Raw genomic sequence first — 23747 nt, 5'->3', positions numbered from 1 at the left:
CCTGGCAGTCGGGCTGCAATGTCTAAAACAGGCATGGATTTTCTTGTCTACCCAACATCAGCGTACCTCCCAAAAAGCGATTGTGTCAGTTTTGTTTTCCTTTCCTCGTACATATCAGAAGTCAAACAGCATGATGTGGCTAATGGGATTATATTGACCCACCTCTGCTGTTGCTATTAATATCTGAAGAAATTCCCAAATGCCACAGCCCCAATGATAGTACAGTAGCCTGCCTGTCCTTCTCTTGCCAGACAGATCGAGGTTTTCTTACATTAGAAAGTCCAGTAATAGCTAGGCCAAATTTTGCTCCTTGGCAATGTTAAGAAGCTAGGGACCAGATTATATATATAAGGGAATATATAGAGAATATCCATTTTTGCAATGGATAGCAAGTTGATTTGCAATGTCATTTGAACAGTACCCAAATAGCCAATTTTTTTTTTTTTTTTTTAAAGAGGCTGAAGGAGTTTTGGGGGGCTGTGTGTTATGTCATTTTGTTGTTGACTGTGGAAACACAACCCAGCCTTTTGAAAAAAATGCATTCAGAATCCAACCCCAGTGTGCAGGCTACTAAATTTCAATTGCTGTTTTTATGTCATTATTGCGATTGCAGTAACTCTGTAAAGACAAGATAGAAGGTTGCCCTTTCCACTTTGAGCTCTTTCCATCCTCTGCATTTACAGCAAAGGTTATCCTGAGCAATGTGTACATCTGTCTGTTCTAGCTGTAGAAATGCATATTATTCATACCTTGTCAATGTACATGCTGGAAAACAGAAGCTGAATTTATAGCTATATTTCCTCTCTGCTGAGGCTTTTAGAGTTGAGTGTTTCAGTGTTTCCATTATAAACCCCTGTTTTCTGAGGTTTATAACAGTCTTGAAGAGCGTAGCGGTCTTGAACCATAATAGAAAGCATGTAATGTTGCATTTACAATACAGCTGTAACTGCACATTAACGAGTGTAATCTTCTCAGTGTACCCACAATGCTCCAATGAGGTTAATTGGAGTTACATATACTAAGAGAAAAACAATATTTTACCCTTGGAGTTGGTGCTTCCTATCCAGAGAGCTGAGAGCATCACACAGGGACAGAGTGCATCTACCTGCACCAGACTTAGAAACATGCCATTCGTTGCTACACCATTAAAATACCCATTTGCATCTGCAGAGGCCCTTGTCAGCACCCGCTTCCCCTATTTGATGACTCACTGCTTTACAGGTTTGGCCAAGGGAAACCAAGGTAAAGGTGAATGGAAGAAACTATATTTTATCAAATGTATGGTGAGGCTTTTGTCCTGCGTGGTGTCTCTGCTGTTTCTGTCCTCGGCTTCTAGTCTTGCATAAATATAGGTCCCATCTGAAAGCCCAGGCTCTTCTCCATTTCCAGTCAGCTTACTCCATCTGGCATCTTGCATTCATGTGTCACTTTGCTTATGAATATGAGGTAAATGAATAACATCCCACTGTCCCTGGGCTGTCTGAAGTAGTCCCAGCTCCTTTGCCATGCATCTGGGTAGTTGCTGGCTTCTCTAGTTAGCCTGAACTGCCACAGACAGAGCAGGAGCTGTTAAGGAGAAAGTACCCCAAACATTGGGGTATCTGTCTGACAGGTCTGGCTCTCTAAGCTGCATCTCTTCCAATTCACCTGGTTTAAATTTATATTGATGGCTATAGGACTCTGTGCTGGGCCAGAGATCCCATCACGCCAGTTCAGCTGATCTCTAAGTGTGATCGTCAGAGTTGGGCGAGGGGGAAGTGTCTGCAGGTAGTGGTGTTAGAGTTAAAATGAACATTTTAAAATGGATGATGAGGAAGAAGAGCTGAAGTCAAAAGTGGACAGTTGCCAGGGCTTTTGGCCATGCTCATACTAGAGCTGATTTATCATTGCAGTTGCTCACTTGAGCTTGTTGGACTTAATTGGCTGAAGGTAAAGAAAGCAGCAGCATGTTCAGAGTAGAAAGAAACTTCTAAGAATTGTTCAAAAAACCCCCCGAGAATCTTGGAGCTTGAAGACTTTGTTAGGCTCTGTGGTGAGTGCAAAGCGGTCCTCTCAGATTGTCACAGAGCCATGGTTTCCACAAACCTTAGCTCTGATCAGCAGCCAATAAAAAGATAAAGTACAGCAGCTAAAAGTTTTGTTTCATGGATTTTTTTTTTTTTTTGTATTTCATCGAAACTGAGAAGGATACATATTTCATTTTGGCACTAGCCCAGCCACAGTCTGAGGTTGTGCTTATCTGCCACTCAGTAGAAGGCAGGAGAAGGTAGGAAGGAGGTAGGAGGCTGGTCTCACTGTGAACCGTAGGCTCAGATTCCATGTACGCTTCAGTTTGAGAGAGCAACTTAACGTGAGTGTCAGCAGGATTGAAATCTTGTTGAGACTAAATTCTTCGTGCTGTTTCAACTCACATGTCACATTATTCAGTCTCCCACTTAACCTCTCTTCCCATGGCTAACAGGTGAGCTTATTGGGTTCACGCCCCTTTGCAAGTATAGCTAACCTCAAGCATTCAGAAATCACAAATTTACTCTCAGATTCATGAGACTGCAGGAAAAACATGCGTTTTTTTAATTTACTGAGCAATTAAAATAGTTTAATTTGTGTTTTAGCTCTGATCCTTTGAGTTTCACAGCTTTGGAACATTTTTTTTCCATGTCTCAACGGCTTGATTGTCTTTGCCCCCAGTAAAACCTGTATTTGTCACAACTGCGCAAATGAAGAACTAGTGCTTTAGCAAAAACCTGAACTAAGCCAAGATTTGCAGTAAGAACTCGAGATGTGGAAATGCTGGTTTCGTGATTGTGTAAGTTTGGTTTTTCACTTTTTCTTTTTTCTGCCCCCTCACCAGTTATGCATGTCCGTGTTACAACATATCTGCTGAGACTGAGAGAGCTGAACAGATTTCTGATTTGGCAAATGAGTGTACAAGGGGTCAGCAGAAAGGACTGCAGCAAAAAAAGTGATGAATGGGAGAGCACAAAAGGCTGAAGTAGAGTAAAGCCATCCATATGTTACATGTACTCTTCTGCAGCACATAAGGGGCTGCAATTTGCTTGTCGTTATCTGTGCTCCCTTTCATAAGGGTAAGAAGACCTTTGGGAATATTGGGCACGACCTACCAGGAATTATTCATCATGTGATGCATAAAATTAGGCAGTGAATATCCCCTGGATAGGGGCATGAGTAAAGATAAGGCTTTGCAATGTATTTTATATTGGTCCTAGATTTGCCTCACAGTGTGAAGGTCTTATATGTCTTCCTGGCACAGCTCTGTGTCCTCCAGTGCACCATACCTTTTGTGTTCTTACTGCCATCTGAAAACATCCAGCATGATTGTTCACACTGCAATTATTGGCATTTTGAAATATTTATTAGGGGGAACATTTTCAAAGGCAAGGGAGGCAACAGGGCACCAACCTCCCCGTGCCTATCTACAGGAGTCAGAGCAGCATTACCAAACCCTGCACCTGGTGCTCTCTGGGAGCACTTATTCTGTGAAGGGATGTTTTTGCAGCCTAACAGAGAGGCTTTTTGGATGCTGCTAAAGAGTTGCTGAAGAATCGGTGTTGGTCCTCAGTGACTACTTTGAACTGCCAGCTTGGGTCTCTGCAGTCGTTTTACCTTTCTACATGTGGATGTAGACTAACAGCTTCTAGGATTCTTGAAGTATGAAAATCATTACTGTGGTAATAGTATTAGTCTGACTTGCTTGATTTTGACCTTTCTTCTTCCTTTGTGCCAGCTTATCACCTCTTCTGTGCTGTAATGCCTGTCCTGGTTTTGGCATGTTTGTATTGTCTAATCCATGGTACATTCTTTTGCTCTTTCTTTTTGCTTTCTTATTCATCTTGGAGGGGTGATTGCATCCAATCCCTCTGATTTTAGACAGTTAGAGATAAAGCATAAAGGCAGAGCTAATACTGCCCACAGTTCCCAGATGAAACCTGATTCTACCATTCTTGGTCAGCCTATGGGCCATAACTCATGGGAATGTTCTCCATTCACGCCTGCGGGGCTTCTTCTGGAAGCATGTGCTATTTGAAAAAACAGTGGTGGGCCTCAGGTGAAGAATGCTTCTTTACCTCATCTGAGGTTCAAGGGTTTTGTGACTTTTGGTGCTTTCCTCCTTTTGTCATTTTGAGCTTTGACAGGGTATTGACAAATGTGTTGTATTAACGAATTTACTTTTTCAAATTTCCTGCTCCCTTGTACCTGCCATTATCTTTTTACCTGTTCCAGTCCTTAATACTGAGCCTGCCACGTCCTTGAGGGCACCAATAGATCTTAATTGTCCTGACTGGCCTCACTTGAGCCCCCTCACCTTCACACTCTGCCCATGGGCCCAGGAACCCCATTGAAGGTTGCGTTGGGGCTTCCATTGCTGACTTGACCCCCTGGGTGGCCCCTGACTCACCTCTTGCTATGCCGATGGACCCTGTTACCTGCCTCCTACATTCAGCTCAGTGGGCCTGCACCCCTTGGTGAGGGCTGGTCTACATGGGGGTTGCTCTCAGGTCTCATGCCGTCCTCCCTCCTGGCCCTGGCAGCCTATCTCTGGGGCACGTGTGCAAGCTGCTGATGGTCTGTATCAACAATCCTTTTGAAAGAGGTACTGAGCAGCACATTCATCCAGCTTTTGGCTTGTCCTTTTCACAAGCAGAATGCAAGGCGGATGGCCGCGGCTGTTCTCCTGCAGCAGGATGGTCAGATCTGCCTCTTCTTGGCTGCTATTCTCCCCTTTGTCATTTCTATTTCTTCTTTGACTCCCCTTCTCCCGTTAGGGTAACTCAAAGGATGCAATGGCCAGGGTTTCTCCAGCTGGCAATCCAGGAGCCATCGCACTGCTCTGTGCAACGCATATCGCTGCGGCTAATTGCCTCCGAGGCGGCTGCCCCGCTTTTAAGGAGGCTGCGTGTAATCTTTCTGTAAAGAAATCTCTTTGTGTCATATTGAAAGGATTCCACAATAAAATTATTGAACTGCAAACTGGAGAGGTAAGGTGGGGAATGTAGTAGCTACAGATAGCACACTGAGCTCTCAAAATATTTCCGTTAATTGGGGAAAACCAGCGTTCTACACCTTCCTATTTGCAAAGTGCAGAAAAGGACTGGGTTTTATATGTTTTGGTGTCAATCCCATAAGCTAATGGATGAAAGAGAAGTTGATAAGCACATTTAGTTAATTAAGTTATAGAACAAGGTGCTTCTGTGAAGTTTTTCACAGTTCTTTTGATCGGCAGTCCAGCACTGAAACACAGTTTGGAGAATTCAAGCCTTGAGTTTGCTATCTAGAGTAGCTTTTCAATCAAAGAAGGTTGGAGTTTTTTTCATGGTGTTTAAAAACTGAACTTCACAGAAGAAATGATAACTTACTGGTTCTTACCATGATACTGTTACAAAGGCAAACATTTATATGGCTCTCTGCAACTACAAGACTAGTCTAGGCAGGGTTCTTTGGCTTTTGCTGTCAATATGGAGCTATTGATCCATGAACATAAATCCTTACTTATCTCCAGCCAAGTTTATAGGACAATGAAATTATAGGATTGCTTGAATCAATCAATGTTTCTAAAGCAAGCTATAGAAATATAAACAAGTTACCGATTATTTAATAAAGTCAATTTGCTTAGAAATGCCTGGCCATGGGGAGCAGATGTTACATTAATTTCTGCTTTCTCTGGAATTTCACCAGGGCTGCAAGATCTTAATGTCACTATTAGCAAAGGTAACTTTATTTTAGAAACTCATTCCAAGCTCTCGTGGCAAGAGGAAAAAACTGTCATTCCTTTTGACCACAAAATCTGTGCTATTTCTAAGTGGAGTTCTTTGAAATAACTAGGATATCTCACAGCTTGTTGCTTTAGAGGGGACTTAGTATAGCGGCACTACATTTAGTTAGCATAATGAGTTTTTTAGCCCCTGTGATATTGACTGAGTTTGAAGTACCATAACTTTCAGACAGCTAAGATTAAATTTGTTAGTGAAGTACAAGTTTATACAATATTTTATCTTTCCTAGAGTCTTAAGCTGGATGCCTGTTTTCTGAGAAGCATTTAGGTTAATATAACCAGGCTCTGAATTGGGAAAACAATTTAAGTATAAAAACGTGTCTTTCTGTTTCTCGGTAAGAAGTGTCATGAAAGTGGCTTCCTCAGTGTGGTTTCACAGCTACCATGTTTGCCTTTCCAGATCCAGTTCACTGGAGTGATTTTATTCAAGATAGTTCAAGAATATTCCATGAGCCCAGGGTGTCCTTTTGGTGCTGCCGTCTGTTTTGAATGAGGATCAGGATCTTTATGAGTGGACTCTGATGCCTCGGTGGTCCATCTGTTGAGTAGTTTGTCATAGTTTATGCAGGAGTACAAAATCGTCTGATTAATCTGCTTGGTCAATCCTTGAACAGGGGTAGTAATAATGAAGTCATAGACAGCCACTGTAAATCCCTCTATTCCAATACATTAATATTCCCAGTACCTTGGCTATTAAGGTTGTTTCAAATATAAAAAAATCTCTCTGAAATGTGCCTTTGATCTTTTTGTTTGGTCTACCTTAAAGATGTTAAGAACTCATTTTGGCCTTGGAAAGTTTTTTTTCCTTTAAGATAAATTAATATCATATATACTTACACAGTTTTGTACATAGGCTTTGTTAAAGCTTACACATAAACTAGTCTATGATTAATATAATGGTTTTTTAAGTTGTTCTGTGGTATTTAATTTGCAGTATTTTGTGGCTAAGCTGGCTATATAACAGAATTTGCTTGACCTGAAGATTACAAATTTATATAGAGAAGAACTGCTATAAAATTAAAACTTTACACCTTTCTAGACTTCCTTCATCTATCGTAAAGTTAGTGTGGCTCAGCCTTAATTAGATTATTATAGACCTAAAGCATATGAGGTAAAATAGCATGAGAGGAGTTGAATTTAGTCATTAGCAGGAGTTTCTTGTTAGTCTAGCCAGTTAGTCATTAGCCTCTGAAATACATGAGGCTACATTTTCATTTGATATGCTTTGAAGACAGGTCAAAATCCTTAACATGATTTAGGTCTACTGAGGAGGTCTATAATCCTGCTTTTTAATAAGCTGTATGGTTCATGTCCGAATGATACCTGTGTATGTCAAGCATTGCTGAGGCTGATTGCCACACTTGCATTCATTCTGAAGTTGAAATGCGTTGTTTTGGAAGAGCATTTACAGATGGTATTCCTGGAGATGGAACAGACAGGGCTTGAAGGCATGAAGGCTTCCTGGACAACCTGGATTGTCTGTGTGCCGGGCTTTTTTCTGTAATGTACTTCCTTTATTTAATATTTACTGCTGCTAACTTCAGTGCAAGTTGAAGCTCCGGCTGGTTGGGATTGAACTGCTTCTGTCTTGTAGGTCTGCCATTTGCTGGGGAGCTCCAAGGCTGTGGTTACAGCAGTGCTGGTGATTGAAGGATGAAATGGGTGTGTTGAGTGTAAGTTTGTGTTGAACATGCTTTTTTGCTGTTGATGTTTATGTTGAACAACGTGGTGATCTGTGCATTTTTCTTGCTGTGGAAGAGAAGAGCTCAGATAGCACTGCATGAAGGAGCTGTGAACGTTGGTAGATGCAATCTTGAGTGAAGCCTTGTGGAGGCAAACACAGACAGTGCTGCTGACTCATAGCAGGCTGACAGGAAGAGGCTCCCTTCCACTTCTGCTTGTCTCTGGCTTCCTCCAGCATGTAGCTAGTGAGGACTTTGTATCTGTCTCTGTAGTTCGTTGATACCATTATCATAATCAGCTTTACCAGTGAGGCTCCACAAAAAACGGGGACATTGGTGAAAAATATCTGTGCAATTAACTAGTTAATTAGGATGGTGTTTCTCACATAAAGGACCTGTAAAGAGAGACGGAACACTGGACAAAGGAGTGATAAATAGTCTGATATACAGTCTGTTTCCATTGCTACCTGCATCCCTGATTCCTTTCCCCCCCACCCCTGCAAAGCATCATGTGGATTTTTGTGACTTTCCGTGGAGCTGAGATCCTTAACTCTGGGATGATAACTGCGAGCCTGTGGGTCTGCGGTGAGGAGTACTCCAGGTGGGTTTTAGAGTGGATGCTGCACACCGCCCTTCTTAATGGGTGGAGGTGCTGAGGCTTAAAAAACAAAACAAAAAGAAAACGCCAACATCAACAACAGAAAAGGATGGTGGTGGTTGTTGGGAGCTTGATTATGTGTTCTCTTTCAAATTGGATGCTGATGTGAGAGCCTATTTTCTTTCATAATGTGTGTGTTCAAGAACTATTCATCCCACCTACCTCCCAGTGTGACTGGGAAAAGGCTCCAGCACACTTCTTAAAAAATTAGTGAGGTCTGTACTTGACTCTGTATTTGCTGATAGGAGTTTTGCTGTTGACTTTAATAGAAGGCATCAGTTCTCTATGTGCAGATAAATATGTCCTTTAATTAAAAAGCCAAGTAAATTAAAGCACAGTGAAATTGGAATGTTATTTCTTACCTTCTACACTTGTGGTGATTGGGTTTCTTTTTTGAGAAGACTTCAGTGCATATGGATATTTGATTTTTATTTTCTTTTCTTAAAGTCCTGCAGGATCAGTTGCTGGTAGGGATTGGCTTGTGCCCACTGATTAATTCCTTGCGTCACTGGTCCTGAATCTTTTTGCAGTTGTTCTTGGAGAACTTGGCAGCAGCAGCAAACCAGCAGAGCTGTTATTGACCCAGAATAGCAATAGCATTGTTAATACAATAAGCAAGGTTTTCTGTGAACTACCATGCTATTCTATGGAGCTGATGAGCTGGTTAACACCTTTTACTTATTCTGCACGGATCTGAGGCTGGAAGGGAATTAATGCAGTTGTGAAGCACAGAGAACCAAAATAGCAGTGATTCAGTTAGAGTGGAGCCAAATCTTCTTAAAATTAAACTCCATTGTGTTAGAGACTTTACTTTTTTGATACCTATATTATTAACTTCTCTGATAAGAGCTGAAAATGTAATACAGTGATATTGGAGAAGCATTGCACATTAAATCTACGCTATTATCTTGGGATTGTATGAGAAGAAACCACTCTTCATCTGGTGTGTTATGGGAATCAGATGTTGCAGAATTTCTGTTTCTGAAGGTTACCATATAATGCCCAAACCTAGTTTTTTGGGTAGTTTTGATTTCCTTAACTTTCAAATAGGTTGTACGGAATAGGTGGGAAAGCTGCAGTACGTATATGGGTATTTCTAGTTTCATAAGTAACAAACGATACCGGACAGTTAGGGGAATTTTGTCAGGGGAAAGAGTATTTACTTGCAAGCTGCTGCTGCTCTTGTAATTCTGAAGATGTTTTTGGTAATGGCATTTGGTAACTCGAGGGTTACAGGTTGATGGTCTTCTCTCATAGAAGTGCTTCAAGGTTTGCTTTCTGGCTGAGTTTTCTAATTGGACCAGATCAGATGCTTGAAACAGGATTGAGGTTTGCAGGCAGGAAAATATGGAGGAAAGCTGAGGAATTAATATACTGTGGACAAACCATTTCCCAAACTGCAGTCAAAACTTGACTGTTCATGTCTAGGTTGTTCAAAGGAGTGTGACAGTTTGACTGTGCCACAATGCAGAGATAGTAGATGTTAACCCTGATACTAGAAATACAATGCAGGGGTAGCCAAAGTATCTCTGGAGAGGCTAGTTAATGGTACCTCGATGGGAGGCACTGTATTGATCTAGGAAAATTTGCTGTAGTGCTTATGAACCTCAGATGATACAGCCAAACAGTGATGTCTGGTCTGTGTGGGTTAACTGGTGTGACAGATGCTGGCATACAGACCCTGGTACCACAGTTGGGGTTTTCTGCTCGTTTTCTTTCTATATATGCCTTCTAGTAGTCACATTAGAAGAATTTTCCCCTAATTCATCCTTTTAGTGGTAATAATTTAAAGGTTACTTTCTTCCATTCTTTTAAGGTATAACCAGTTTGGAGATGAACTGCTGATGAAGTTTAATGTGGCAGAAATCCTCTATTTTTATTACTTCAGAGAATGCCACTGTGTGTCTGCCAGGGCACCCCTGAAGGGTCTATATATTCTTCTTCCATGATCTGTACCATGGTCAGGCTTTCTCCCCCTCTTTTTTCCCCCACACTTTCCACAGTTTCCCATACTTGATGTCTAAAAACCTATTCAACAGACTGATGTCTCAAGCGGTGGGTATGTAAATATTTACTGTCATTACAATCAACAACAGCAGGAGGGGTGTGGGGGTGGGGGGAATTGCTCCATTCTACCATTCAGGGAACCTTCAAGTTCGCTTTCACTGAGTGCAGTCGATGAGAACAGGAAAGGTTTGCAGTTTGTACTTGATGTGTTTTTGCTCTCTTGGTTCCTGTTTTGTTGCAGATGTCATTTATATAGCTGTGGAAGGCTTTATCAGCTCTTGCGGAAACTTTCCCCTGCACACACGCTCACACCACTCAAGACTGGAGCTGTAGTGGAGGAAAATGGAGCCTGTAGATCTCCTGGCATTTGCATCCACAGAAATGAATAGTACAACGGTTACCCTGGCTTTGCTGGCTGTCTTCCTGGTTCTGCTGTATTGGTAAGTGATAACAATGATACGGGCTGCATATCAGACACAAAGCCTACTGAAGCTCCCCCAACATCTAGTCTTTTATTCATAAGGGGAAACTGGAAGATAACTGGATAGAAGGGACATGGTTTGGGTGCAGAGGTTGAAATAAACATTCACAAAGCTCATGATGCTTTTTAGAGAAATCTCTCCTTGAAATATTTTCTCGCAAGTCCTTTTCCAACAAACTGCTAACAAAAATTGTCTTCACAATTAAGAACTTATTATTGTTGGTTTCTTATTAATTTCTTTAGGCAGCAGGAACGTTGGTGCTGGTCAGAAAGAAACTGAGTACTTGTTGTAGGGTCTTGTTGGACCTCTTCTCTGTACTACGCTCCACACTTGTCCCTTGACAGGTTTCTTGGCTTAAGTGTACAGACACATTAACTGCTGCTTGAATTTACTCTCTTGTTCTTTCCACACTGGGTAGTGGATACAAATCAGAATAACAGCAGCCCTAATGCTTAGCACAGTAGGCATTGCACTGAGCTGTGCTGAAATGAAAAAAAAAACAAACCACCCTGTCTGGATAATTTATTTCAGAAATTAAATTAGCCGAACTGGGAGTGCTTTTCTGACTGTTTTTACTTGAATACCTCTTCAAATCCTGCCTTCCAGTCAACCAATGTTTTTTCTCATTTGTATGTGTGTTCAAGAAACAGTTTCAGGGACGGTGGTAGAAAAAGAACCTCTGACAAAAGCCCAAAGCTAATCTAGAAGAGAATAGTGATGGTACCATGAGTTTACCACAATTGTAACAGTGTAAGTGAGAGATCACTTCTGCACGTATTTCTTCATTCTTTGATCCTGTTGATCATTGTCCAACTTCCTTGTGTGTCAAGGGAGGGTCTAGAGAGGCTAAAAAGGTCAAGTCAAGCCCATATTTGATGTGCGTTGCCATACCAAGTAGGTGGGTGAGCCTACTTTCTTAATAAGATCTGCCCAAATCATAACAAAGGTTCAAGTCCTACTTCCTTTGAATTTTACTGGGAAAAAGAATGGCAGCACTAGATCTTTCAGTAAAACCGTGCTGTTTAGCTGCTGACCCGTGGATGTCTGTAAGCTTAAGGGGATGAGAGGAGTGCAGAGGCACACCCACAGTTCAGAAATGCAGCAGACCTGCTGGTGAAATCTGGCTGCCTGTCAGAGAGCTGAAAGAGTGTGATGTTTCCACATGTCAAGATGTGCTGAGGTCTCTGAAGACACAGAACTGGTCCATGTAAATGTAGGGTGTGTTCTGATGCACGCTTCTCCAGAGCCTCATTTTCTGGTTCAATTCAAGGAAGGCTGTTCCTCCCCTTGAAGTAAAGACATAGGAGTTCAGTGCAGAATTTGGTCTTGCCATAAACAAACCTAGCTCTAATTGCAGACTGAAGTCAAAGTAAAACGAGGCTCCTGGCTGTGGACAGTCAGCTGCTGAATTGAGTGCCTACCACGTAAGTTTCAAAAAGTCCAGTTTAGGAGTCAGGCAGGAAATTGCCTTACAGTAGAGATACCCCATTCAGCGTTTCTCCTTTCCTGGCTAAAGGTGAGTACTGTGAAGGCAACATGTAAAGGAAGCTGGAGTTTTGTATGGGAAAGTGTTTTATACTCTTACCTGCAGATGGTTATTACTAACCAGTCTTGTTGATCTACAGATACAGGTTGATTTTAAGTAGCTTATTAGATACAGGTGCCTAAAGGTCACTCTTCCAATGAGAAGCTGGTGTTTCTTAAACTTTCAGTAAAATATGCAGGGCCACATCTGTGGGCTGTTGGTAGGTTTGCCTGGTGGTTAAGCTATTCAGATCCATTTATTTCAGTAAAATGCAGTGACTGAGCCTGTAAGGTTAATGGCTTGAAGCACATCTGCAAGTGCAGTAGTTGTTGTTCAAGCCTGTCAATCTATTCACTTGAGAGTATTTTTAATACAGTTTTTTCATACTACATGTCTGTTTAAACAAGTGAGTAGAACCAATATGTCCTCACAGCTTCCTGTATTCATCCATTAAACCTTGGGTTCAAGGAATTATTTAAAGGGTTTGTAAAGGGTTGCTAATAGAAATGCAGGTCCCTAATTCTAAAGAATGTTTTTATTACAATCATGTTGCATACCCATTTGTCTGGCTCATCTAGGAGCCAGAAAACACAAGTGTTACGTATGGCAGGAGTAATAATAAAGTAATAACTCTTTGAGTTCCTTTGACGTTTTCATTCTAAGCCTTATTCTTCTTTTTTAAGAACTTATGAATTCTTTTTCTATCTTTTTCTACAAGCATTGTATCTTTTCAGAAGGGTAGTCATGGGGGAAGGGAGGAATGAATATTTGCTGTTGTAAATTTTGTTATGATAGTAGCTTATGATTGATCAGGGTCATATTGTGTCCACTGTTGTGCGAGTACAAAGACTAGGCAGTTTGTTCACCTTGTTGGCTGTAAAAGGCTTCCAGGCTAAACAGAAGGCAGCTGCAGGTAAAGAAGAGAGTCAATAGATCTAATCCACACTAGAATAGTAATGCTGTTATGGCAACTGTTGTGTTATTGAGCTATTCCCTTAGCATGATTTTTGTGGATGGAGATACTCAGTGGTTTAAATGACACCCTTGAGCTGCTGCCCGTCGGCTCAGCCTCAGTTGATGCTAGCATGTGTATTGTAAGGCCAGCTGTGATTTATCACAGTTCAGCTGGCAGGTGGTATCTTGCTAAGTTGTGATAAAACCAATCTCTTCACATTTTTGAGTAAGGTGAGGTCATATGAAGCAGGGAGAGAAGCGAAGGTTGATTGGGAAAGGGAGGAGAGGCTGTAGCTGCATAAAAATAAACTTCTACAGAAGATACATGTCTTAGGAGGAAACTTGGATGGTCATTTTTTTTAGCCTGTTACTTATGGTACAGCGAAGATCGTCAATAACTCTTTATAACAAATCCTCTAATAGCACACCTCTGAATTCCTCATGCGTTGTTGTCAGTGTAATATGAAGGTGATGCTTGTAGTGTATTGTGTCAGTTTTAAATCAGTGGAAAATTCAGCGACTAGAATCTCTCAGTGTTTATCTTCCACATGACCTTAAGTTAGCTATAAGGCGAGGCTTTTTAAGGTAGTTGATTTAATGTTGGGAATAGAAAGAATAGAGGAGCTTTTGGGTACATGGACTCTTCAGATTTGAAATGGGAAGAACAAACCTGAGGTTGCTTTTTTGGTAATTTGTGAATTTAACTGATGTGCTCAAGCCTGCTTGGTGTCCCCCATTCCTGAAGGACTTAGTTGTCCACTACCCTCCACATCCTTCCTACTTGCTCTCAGTAGGTCAAAGTCTCTTCTTGCAGACCTCATATCATGGATTCTTCAATGGCTCTTGCTACCTCATTACTGTTGTGATAGACAGTGAAATTACTGCTTTACTGACCACAAAAAGGCGTAATATGGCTAAATACATAAAGTTCAGTAATACAAGCGAGCACAACACTGAACAGTCTTAAAAAAAAATCTCTTGTCCATGTCCCTCCCACCCCCTGTGATTTCTACTAGCCAAACTGATTAATAGAACAGGTTTTTTTAAGAGCACTTTCTTTCTCAGTTGAGAGGACTGCTGTCTCTATTCACTTAATCTCTGTGAATTTCAGGTATTTTCAGGCATGAAATAAAAACAAACACTTAAGGGAGGAATGAGGTTAACATTTACAAATCCCAGTGATATTCTCTACTGAAAAATACAGTATTATATCTATGCAACATATTGTTCATTTTCATTTCAAACAGACGCTGAGTTGGGTATCCCATGCTTGGTTGTAGCTACAAACATTGCTTTGTGTCTTTCTTTTTGCTGTCTGGGAAGATGTTTGATAAAATGAAAGCAGGAGTTTATCTTGCTTTAAAGTTTAATGTACCATAAGCTTAGCATTATGAAGAAGCTGTCACAGCATTCAGATACCTCTGTTCAGACTGGATTATCAACCCCTTGTCTAAACAAATCTGGGTTTTTTTAGAAACATGGAGGTTGGATGGGAGGTGTTTGTTTATGTTTGTAAGATACAAGTCTAATTGCGTGCTTTCAAACACAGCAAAACATATACTAGCAGTGTTCTTGTCTGTTTCTGAAAAGATAAATCATTCAGAAAGATGTAATTTTTTACATCGAAGTAATATTAATGATCATTTGTGTTACAGAAATGTATAGATAGATTGAGAGATTTGGGTTCCGCTGGATCTAGATACTGTCCGCCCATTGCATAACAAGTCAATCCTGACCCAAAGCATTTGCAGTCTTTGATCAAAAAGAATGAAAAATAAACTTAATATTTTTTTCCCCTGGCCTTAAGCCTAGACATTGCATACACTTAGACATGGGTGACAACATGTGTTAGAGTTCATCAGTTGGTACCATACTGGTACTAAACCACATCAGAAGTTAATCTCCAGGCAGGCAGTATTTTGATACAGGTGACTTCAATACTCTTCCTTATTTGGCGTTACTTTGCATCTGTGGTTTTGGAAAGGACTCTAAAAGAGCAAGTTTAGAGATAATCTGTCTCCAAGTAAAACTTCATTCTGGTTTTACAGAACCTTGCTATTTGGGCTTGAGTTAGGCAAAACAGATCAAACAGAACTCAGTTGGATTTTTTTTCCCCAACTAGATGCCACCTAAAACTAGATCTTGCACCATGTTTTGCTCCTCAAAAAGTCAATATTTACAGAAGTTGTTTGATTGCTAGAGCTCTAGGCTTATGGTTTGAGTGCAGGTTTAGGGTGAGGCGGTTATTCTCCCTAAAGCATCCAGATAATGCATCTGGACAGATCCAGTATCAGGCAGTACAAAAGTTGGATCCTTTCTGAAAGAAGCACCAACTGTGGGTGGGTAGGCCCAAACTTTTCCAGCTGTCACTGCTGCCATCAGAGGCACAGGTCTGCAAGGACCGCTACGGCTGGAAACAGGCCTGGTGTGGGGCATCAACATTTATCCATGAAGATGTACAGCTCTGCTCGTTCTTATGTCAGGCTCATTGAGCTGAGAAGTTCAGAGAGGCATCCTAATCCTTGGATGTTAAAGCATGCTTGTTTCCCCCCGCTGGCAGAAAGCACAGCTCCTCAACAGACGGCGAGTGCTCAGGGGCTGGTACTGCTGTACTGCTGCTGGGCTCTGCCTGCTGAACGCTCCTCGGTCTTGCACGTCCCTCCCACAGCAGTGGCTGACCTCAGAGCTGGGCTCTAAGGTTACGGTCCCTAATGAGTCTTCCCCTATTACAGCCTCGTAGCTTCTCAGGTTGCAGTGAACCCCACATCAGGTTTACAGGGTCAGATGGCAGGGAAGTTTGGGGTTTTTTTATATTCTGTTAACCCCAGCTGGTTTTTTCCTGAAATGGCCATTATGTCAGTGGAACTCATTCTGTTTCCCTCCCCTTCATTCAAATGGCTTATGAAAGCTGGAAGGATCTGATTCAACAGGAAACATCAGCAAACTGCTGTTGATGACAGAAAAATCTAACAGATTCAGAACTGTCTTTGTCATGCAGCTTTACATCAAGCAAATCTGGAATTCCCACTAACGTGTCAAACATAATTTGATCCCACAGCTGCGCAATATATGGCCTCCTCTTTGAACTAAATCAAGCATCTCTAGGTGAGCCTGAGAAGGAGCAGAGTAAGATACTGAATTATAATTTGGAAAAATGCCACACCACAAGTCACTAAATACTTTCTCTGAAAACAAGGTAGATCTGATAATCAGAATGAAGTTCACTCAGTGCCCTGATTATGCTGCTTTTAGATAAACAAAGTTCTCTTATTTTCTGAGGAGAGGTAGAATAATTTTCCATCATTGCTTTTGCAGCTTCAGAGTTAAATTCTCTGGGATGGCCTCAGAGGCTGTTACAACACCTTGGTTATCCTGATAAATGTAGCTCAGCCTCTAGTGCTGTACAGCTTTGGATGCTTGAACTTCTCTGCAAAACTCAGAGGCCTCTTATGTTCAAGTTTGTTTGGTTTTGGTTTTTTTTTTAATTTAGAGATTACATGGCCAGCCATGTTTATTTGAAGATCCTCAAGTACTTCCTGGTTTTTTTTTGCTTTCATGAAGGTGCATTTTACCCTAACAACTCTGTGTAAAGGAGTAAATCTCCAGCCTATTCATTCCTCATGGTCTTTGTTTTTCCCTAAACTTTTTCATGCCTCTCCCTCAAGCACAATTTGTTTTTAGTGCATGGAGATTATAGTGTTAATAGTATGTTAAGATAGACCCTATAAAGATATGTTAGCTTCTATTCACGAAACAAGTATATATACCTATCTTCTGGCCTGGTCTCCAGATCTAGTGTCCAATGGAGAATGTTGTGAAGCTGGCTGATGCTCACAAATGCCACTAGGTCAGCAGGAGCTGGATGCAGGTCTTGAGCAATCCCCTTTCTGCTGTCCTGTCCTGCAGGGCCTGGAGTGGACTAGATCTGGCCTGGACTGGGTTGCATAGGCAGGAGGGACTGGCAAGGGTGGGGAATTACATCAGGCAGCTTCTGCCTGAGAGTCTTCTCTGGAGCTTCATTCAGCTCTTCTGGACTAGCACTTTGAACAACTTCTGATCTGCAGTTTGCCGTGGGGCAGGTTGCTTTATTTATCTTGGGGATATTCAGGCACCTCGCAAACTAATTTTGGGTGTGCTGCATTAGCTTGTAGAAGCTCCTGCCTCCATCTACTGACTGTATGAGGAACGTGAGGGACTTAACACGCTGCATGAAATGGAATTGAAATTAGATGATGAAAGAAGGTAATGTAAACAACCTCCTTAAAGAGAAGGCTCTGCCTGTGTGTGTGGTGGGGCAGTCCATCGCATTGCTCGGGCTGTCTTTTGCTGTGTCTGTGCATTTAATTGTCAGGCTTAGAGGGACCTCTCAGGACTGCTGTAACTCCTCCAAACAGTGCTATGAACTCTGCTCTGCCCTGAACCCCAGGGGAGCATACTGACAGTTCCTGTGACTGCCCCGCACTAGGGTGACTAGTTTTGCATCCTCATGTTCTCCAAGGGGCGTGGACTTGTAACTCCACATCTTTCAGATAGTGGACCAAGTGTCCTGCCAGCCTGGCTGTGCTTTTTAAATGGAAAGTTAAATCAATGGGCGGGCAGTTTTGACAGGTTAGACTTCCTCAGAGTGCTGAAAAGTAAATGTGTTTCCCCTTCTCTTGTCTCCTTCACCACTGCTCCCATCATTAAAAGAACGTCGCCTCTATTCTTCTTCACTCCTTTTTGCCCTTGCATCAGGGTTGGTCAATAACAATGTACAGTGTGTTTTGTCCTCATTGCTGGCTCACTGGTAATTAATGCCTTTGTTTGCCATGCCTTGTTCTTCTGTAGGGGAGTTTTATACAGTATTTAATGGAGATGTCTGACAACTATTTTAAAGTAAAATATTGACATATTATTGAGAGATTGTCTTTTATCAGTTCCCCTTGACATACCCGAAACCTTTAGATGGATTTTTCTGTCTGCTATCTTCCTACGTTTGTTTTTGGCTTTTTTCCCCATTGAAAACAAAGTTTACTGTTCCATGAGCTCAGAGTGTGCTAACTGCTGAGAAACAGCCAGCAGAAAGAGTATTTTCTGGCTTGGGTCTGGAAATGCATTTATTTCACTTTCACAGGAATAGTGGAGGAGCTTAAGCAAATTATGTTCAATATCTGTTTCTTCATACCCTTGCTTTATGTGCCACTGCTTACACTTGTGACAGTTTCTTTCAAATTCTGCTTGTTTATTTTACATGTATTTTCTATGGCTGGATTGACTGTGCAGGTCAGTCGGGATACTAGTGTTTTAATCCAGGGGTCATCTAGCGTGTGGTAGATTCTCCATATCCATTCCTTTGGTAGTTTCTTCCCTGGCCAGTCCCTTCTTTCATGGTTCTGCAGAACCTGTGGAGTTGTTGGGGAAGTTTATTAAGGAAGCAGCAAAAATGGGAAAGGGCAAAATCTGTTTTATTCATTTGTTTCTTCGATAGGCAGAGAAGCTGGATGCCCAGCAATGGCTGGAGAAGGACTGGGAAGAATAGGTGGGGACAGAAGGGTATGGCTCCATATGAATTTGAAGTGGGTCGTTACACAAGTATGTTTGGGAAAGTTGGGGCTGGAGGAAAGGAGCTGAACTGAGATATATGTTGGGAGTAGGGCATGGAGCAGTGGCTATATGCTTGGGTTGACACACAAAGTAAAGTCTACTGCCTTGGAAATAATAGTTCCTTTCAGCTAATAGAAACCTTGTGATAGTTGTTAGGGGTTGAGGGGTACAGGAAGGATGAAAAGGCAGTGGACTTTAAAGGCGATGAGTAATTGGTAACTATGATCACAGGCTCCTGCTGTATGAATGCTCTTGGATGAGAACTATTGGCAGGGTTTTGAACCTGCAACCCTAAGTATTCCTTTAACTTACTCAGTAGCAATAAATCTGATGCAATCTGTGCATGCATGTTTGTAGTTTCTCATCCAAAAAGCTCCAAAGAGCTTTTATGCAAACACCTTCTCAGTAGAGCTATAACAAGATGAAGAGGTCATCGAAGCATGTGGTTTGAAATGTGGGAAAGATGTGAAATATAGCCACCCTGGGAGAGGAAGGAGCAGCTAAAGGATCTTCAGTGTGTTGCATGCAAGCATGAGGGATAGAGAGTGATGGTGGTCAAGACTGCAAGGGCCTTCTTCCCACTCTTAAAATATCAATATGGTCTGTTTGCTCTCCAAAGACTTTAACAAACCTTAGTTTTAACATTTTCTGAAATACTTGTCACGGGTTGAGATGCAGCAATCTCTCCAAGAGAGACCTTAGCATAAGCTTCATGGTAGGAAAACTGAGAAGCTGTATGTTTATGTTAGGGTGGATTTCAGTGAGTATAACAAACACTAATGTTCTGGATGGTTTCATGACTGAAAGTTATGATGTACTGTACCCAGCATGGCACTCCGGGTTGCCCAAATGTCTCCTCAGTAGCCAGGCCAGACATCTTTAAGAAAAGCAAACACCCCTTGATGGTTCCAGAAAGACTCCAGATCCACTCTGTAGCTAATGAAACCGGGCTGTTCTGGAGTGACGTTCAGCAGCCTTCACTTCTAGATACGTAACTGGGCTGATGTCCCTAACGTCCTCTTAAGAGCTAAGAATAGGTGGTGCAAAGATAAAGGATCATCAGTTTTGTGATAACTATTCCTAGCTATGGCAACAAGCCTTGAGCCTTTCAGATTTCAGAAGAATAGTATTTTAAACTTTGTTTGTCTAGCAGAAAGTTTCAGACTTCAAGTAATTTCTCCCAGTTTGGACACCAGCCTCTGTAGTTATGTTTTTAAACTTTAAAAAGTTAAAATGATTAGCAGTAGTTAATTATGTAGTGGTTTCACAATTTATTTCCTTTCCTGAGATATGACTTTTGCTTAATACAAAAGGAAATGCTATCAACTTGAGTGGAAAACCAGCCGTCTGGTGTCCTCCCAGGACACAGAGCCCTGTTGTTAAATGAAAGAGACCATCAGATCTTGGGTGTCAGGCATAGAGGAGTGAGGAGCCTCCACAGAGCAAGGTTGCAGAGAGAGCTTGGATTATCAACTGTGGGCACAAGACAGTGGAAAGACTGTAAGAATCTGTGCCTTCTCTGGCCATGTGTCTTGTAAGGACTTGTGTATTTACAGTGTAAAGATGTTCATCCTGCCGGGAGTCAGGCTGGGATTGGAGACTTGGGATTTGAGTAGTTTGTCCCTAACCTGCCTCCTCAGCTTTAGTAGAAGCAAGCTATTAACAAGCACGGTAAGGAGGCCCTCATTTCCATGATAGCTGGTGACTCAGTTCCTGTTTCACACCTTGATGGACATTCTTCTATTTAATTTTTAACATTTCTAGGGATTCCGTGCAGTAAAGCCTTTTCTCCCCCCTTCCCCCCTTTTTATTTACGTTCCTGAGTGAGAGCATAGCCAAGCAGTGAGCTCAGTGCCATAGAAGCATTTTATATTTTGAGCAGAGATAAAATCTCATTCCTTCTATAAACAAAACAAATCAACAGATGATGCCCAGGAGAACCATTTCTCTATAGCCATTTTCCTCCAGCTGCTTTCTATTCTGTGCAGCTTGCAGTGCACCGTATGAAATACGTGTGTGCTTTTCTGTGTGTGCAAAACGCAGGTTTCCTCCAGACAGTGGCAGCTCCCTCATAAAAAAAAAACAACCCACATTTTTTCTTTTACAATGCTGTAATAATAAGATTACTAATAGAGTTGAGATGTTGGGTTGTTTAATAGCGTATAGCTTAGCAAGGCAAGAAGATATGTTGGAGGAGCTCTGCAGTCACAGCTGCTGTGTCTTCACTCTGAATGGGTTTGGACTGTTGTCGTGGGAGGATGAGGGGCAGAAATAATCTGAGTGAGTTTGAGTGCATCATAAACATGGCTGGGGGGGGGGATGATGGTACAGCCAAAACGCCTGTTTGGAGTTTGCTGCTCTGCATGTGCTTCTGTGTGTCCCTGTGTCAGTGAAGAGCTCCTCTGTGGTGCTGCAGCGGCTTTGTGGCTGGGCACAAGCCTGTTGCAGGAACAAGCCTGGTGGAAGGCAATGAGAAATGGCCCCTCCAGCTTGTTGGAAGCCCTCCGTTGATGGCTGTTCTTGCTTTCCTGCTTTTGTTTGGCCCTGGTGAACATTGAGAGCCTCAGGTAAATGGCCAAAAGGTGCAGGGGGGTGGGGGGTGAGAACCACCAGCACCGTGGAAGGAGATCATGCATGGGAAAGAGCAGACAGTGCTGGATTAGGAGCTGGTAGAGAAAGTGAGGTCTTACATGCTTGGGAATAGTTGCAGGTCAGCCCTTGGCAGAGGTGCAGCTGCAGGTATCTCTTATCTCAGCAGCATCTATCTGCTCATCTCCCCCTCCTGAGATGTGCTTCTGTACAGGAGGGCTGCTAAGCCAGATGTTCCTAAACTGGGGCCTGGGGGAGTAGTATTTATCCTTGCAGGGGCAGGGAAAGGTGATAAAAGTTTGAGCATTGCTAGGTTAATGGACTGTCTTTTTGCCATAAATAGTCAGTAGCTTCTGAGACGTGGAGAAACTTGGAGCTATTGGGGGCAGGAGGCAGTAAAATTTGGTAACATTTCTTCTGGTTGTCTTGATAAAGCGTGGCTTAGAACAAAAGGAAAATACTGTGGTTTCTCACCCAAAAAAGCTCCCAAGAGCTTTTAAGGAAACACACTGTAAGTATACATGTATGGACACACATATATATATACATTTATATTTATATATAAATACAAAGCAAGTGACTAGAACAAACAGCTTCTAAACTAAGCAGCAGAACATAACTGATCTGATCCTTGGACAGATCGTGCTCGGCGCCCAAAGCAACCCCCTTATCCCATCTCTAGCCAAATGACTTCTGGCAGCTAAGGAAATAACCTTGGGTAAAACCAATAGGACTTTTATAACAGGGACGTTAGCTATTGACCCTGAATGTATTTTTATGACACCACCTTGGCTTTGCCTTGTATATCTTCATTCCATTGTTGATATGTTGTTCTGCATTTTTGAAAAACTGCAGTCTCTCCACACCACTCCGATATCTGTCATTGCAGCACTCCGGCTGCAGGTTCACACTCATCAGCACTGGATCATACTCTAAGGCAGATCTGATCTGGACTGGGCCAGGCACATGAGACCGTTTGGATTTAATTGGACTGCAAGACAAATAATTTATACCATTTCCACTATGCTAATGGGAGAAGATAGGCTGTACCTGATGTGGTTCAAAGTTCACTTTTTAGTATTAACAAATTTAGAGTTAACAGAGCTTGCTTCTACCAGATCAATGCTTTGGGAGGTGTGGCTGGGATGGTTTTGAACAGAGGCTTCTTCCTCTACACCTGGATTTACTGTATCATTAAAAAAACAGGGTCTGAAATTCACTTGAGAACTCTGTTCCATTTACTTTGTGCAATTGGCCTGGTAAAGTTGGGGAGCAGCAACAAAAGTTCAGTAGAAATTTTGCTGACTGCCAACTGCACATGAATCAATTTTTTAAAACTTGTATTGGTTTCCCAAGGTGATCTGCTTATGTCTGAGCATTCAGGCTTGTAGCATCTAAGGAGCTTGAACTCAGAGCTTTAAGGAAATGAAAGGTAAGCGTTGTAACATAGCTGACTTTTTTTTCAAAGCAGCAAAATATTTTAGGTGCTCATTTCTTTTGAAAATTTGGCTTTAAATGGCGTGGTTAACAGTCAGAAATCTTGTCCCAGTTGTTGGTGTCAAAATAGCTGGTTGTTTTTCTGTGTGACACTATTTTATGTTAAGTTATAGAGCTGACTGTAAAATTTTAAAACATTTTGCTAAAGTTTATGCGGACAGCTTGTCTCATTCATTATCCAAGAAATTCTGAACTCTTAAATAACTGCTCTAAGCTGATTTACTAGTGCAAGCCCTTTAAATTCATAGGCTGAATTTGGCTTGCATTGCTTAGACCAGTGATAAAACAGTGTTCGTTTTTTTCTTTCTTACCTGAGAACAGTTAGAAATAATTTTCTCAACTTTCACATGGATCTTTTATTGGCTGAAAAATGTTGTTAAACATAATATTGATACAGTAAAAGAGCAAAAGCTGCACCGTAAATCCTTCGCTGAAGTTGCTCACACTGGTTATGTAAATAAAATTGATGCAGTTTGCAGAACTGTGATGATAGAGGGGAAACTGCTCTTGCTTGGTAGAAATTGTGTGCACCTATGTGTGCCCACCGATCTGTCCACCCACCCAACTCTTTGTTGGCTTAGTTAGCTCTGTAGCTGGCATACGTACCACAGAACCACTACCAGGGGCCATGTCCTTCCTCAAGGTTTCAGGGAAGATCATTACAGTGGCTGTTTTGTCTTTTATTTGCTTAGCAAGTAAAAAGCCTGAAGAATATATTGCTATATGTAGTGAGACACTAATGACTTTCAGTTGAATGTGGTGGGGTTTGGTTCACATTCCAAAGAGTTTGTAGAGATATAGTGCACTAAGGGACGTTTCAGCCCTGATGACTGTTGATCCCCAGGGATGCAGCAGATCCATCTATGGGGTTTTTTATTTGTAAATTGCATTGCATTTGTAAATAGCTGGTGGCCAAAATCATTATCAATGTGTTAATTTAAAGATCAGTCAGCGTTTTCAAAGGCTGGACAGTTTCAAG

General features: G+C 41.7%; 1 protein-coding gene across 3 annotated transcripts in view; it reads left to right on the top strand.

The window, feature by feature from the left end:
• The window catches only part of TBXAS1 (thromboxane A synthase 1), a 246993-nt gene that overhangs the window by 2200 nt on the left and 221046 nt on the right, over positions 1 to 23747 (top strand). For 2 of the 3 annotated variants that reach the window (XM_064456647.1, XM_064456593.1), the window contains exon 3: positions 10380 to 10578. In XM_064456647.1, the coding sequence (XP_064312717.1) occupies positions 10481 to 10578 (98 nt within the window). In that variant the 5' untranslated portion in view covers positions 10380 to 10480. Of the gene's footprint in view, positions 1 to 7385; positions 7465 to 10379; positions 10579 to 23747 lie in introns of all 3 variants that reach the window. The other variant, XM_064456602.1, reaches the window with a different exon arrangement.

The sequence above is a fragment of the Phalacrocorax carbo genome, chromosome 1 (assembly GCF_963921805.1).
Source record: "Phalacrocorax carbo chromosome 1, bPhaCar2.1, whole genome shotgun sequence".
Classification (NCBI taxonomy): Eukaryota; Metazoa; Chordata; class Aves; order Suliformes; family Phalacrocoracidae; genus Phalacrocorax; species Phalacrocorax carbo.
Note: the sequence above shows the minus strand (reverse complement) of the source record. Positions and strands in the feature narration are given on the sequence as shown.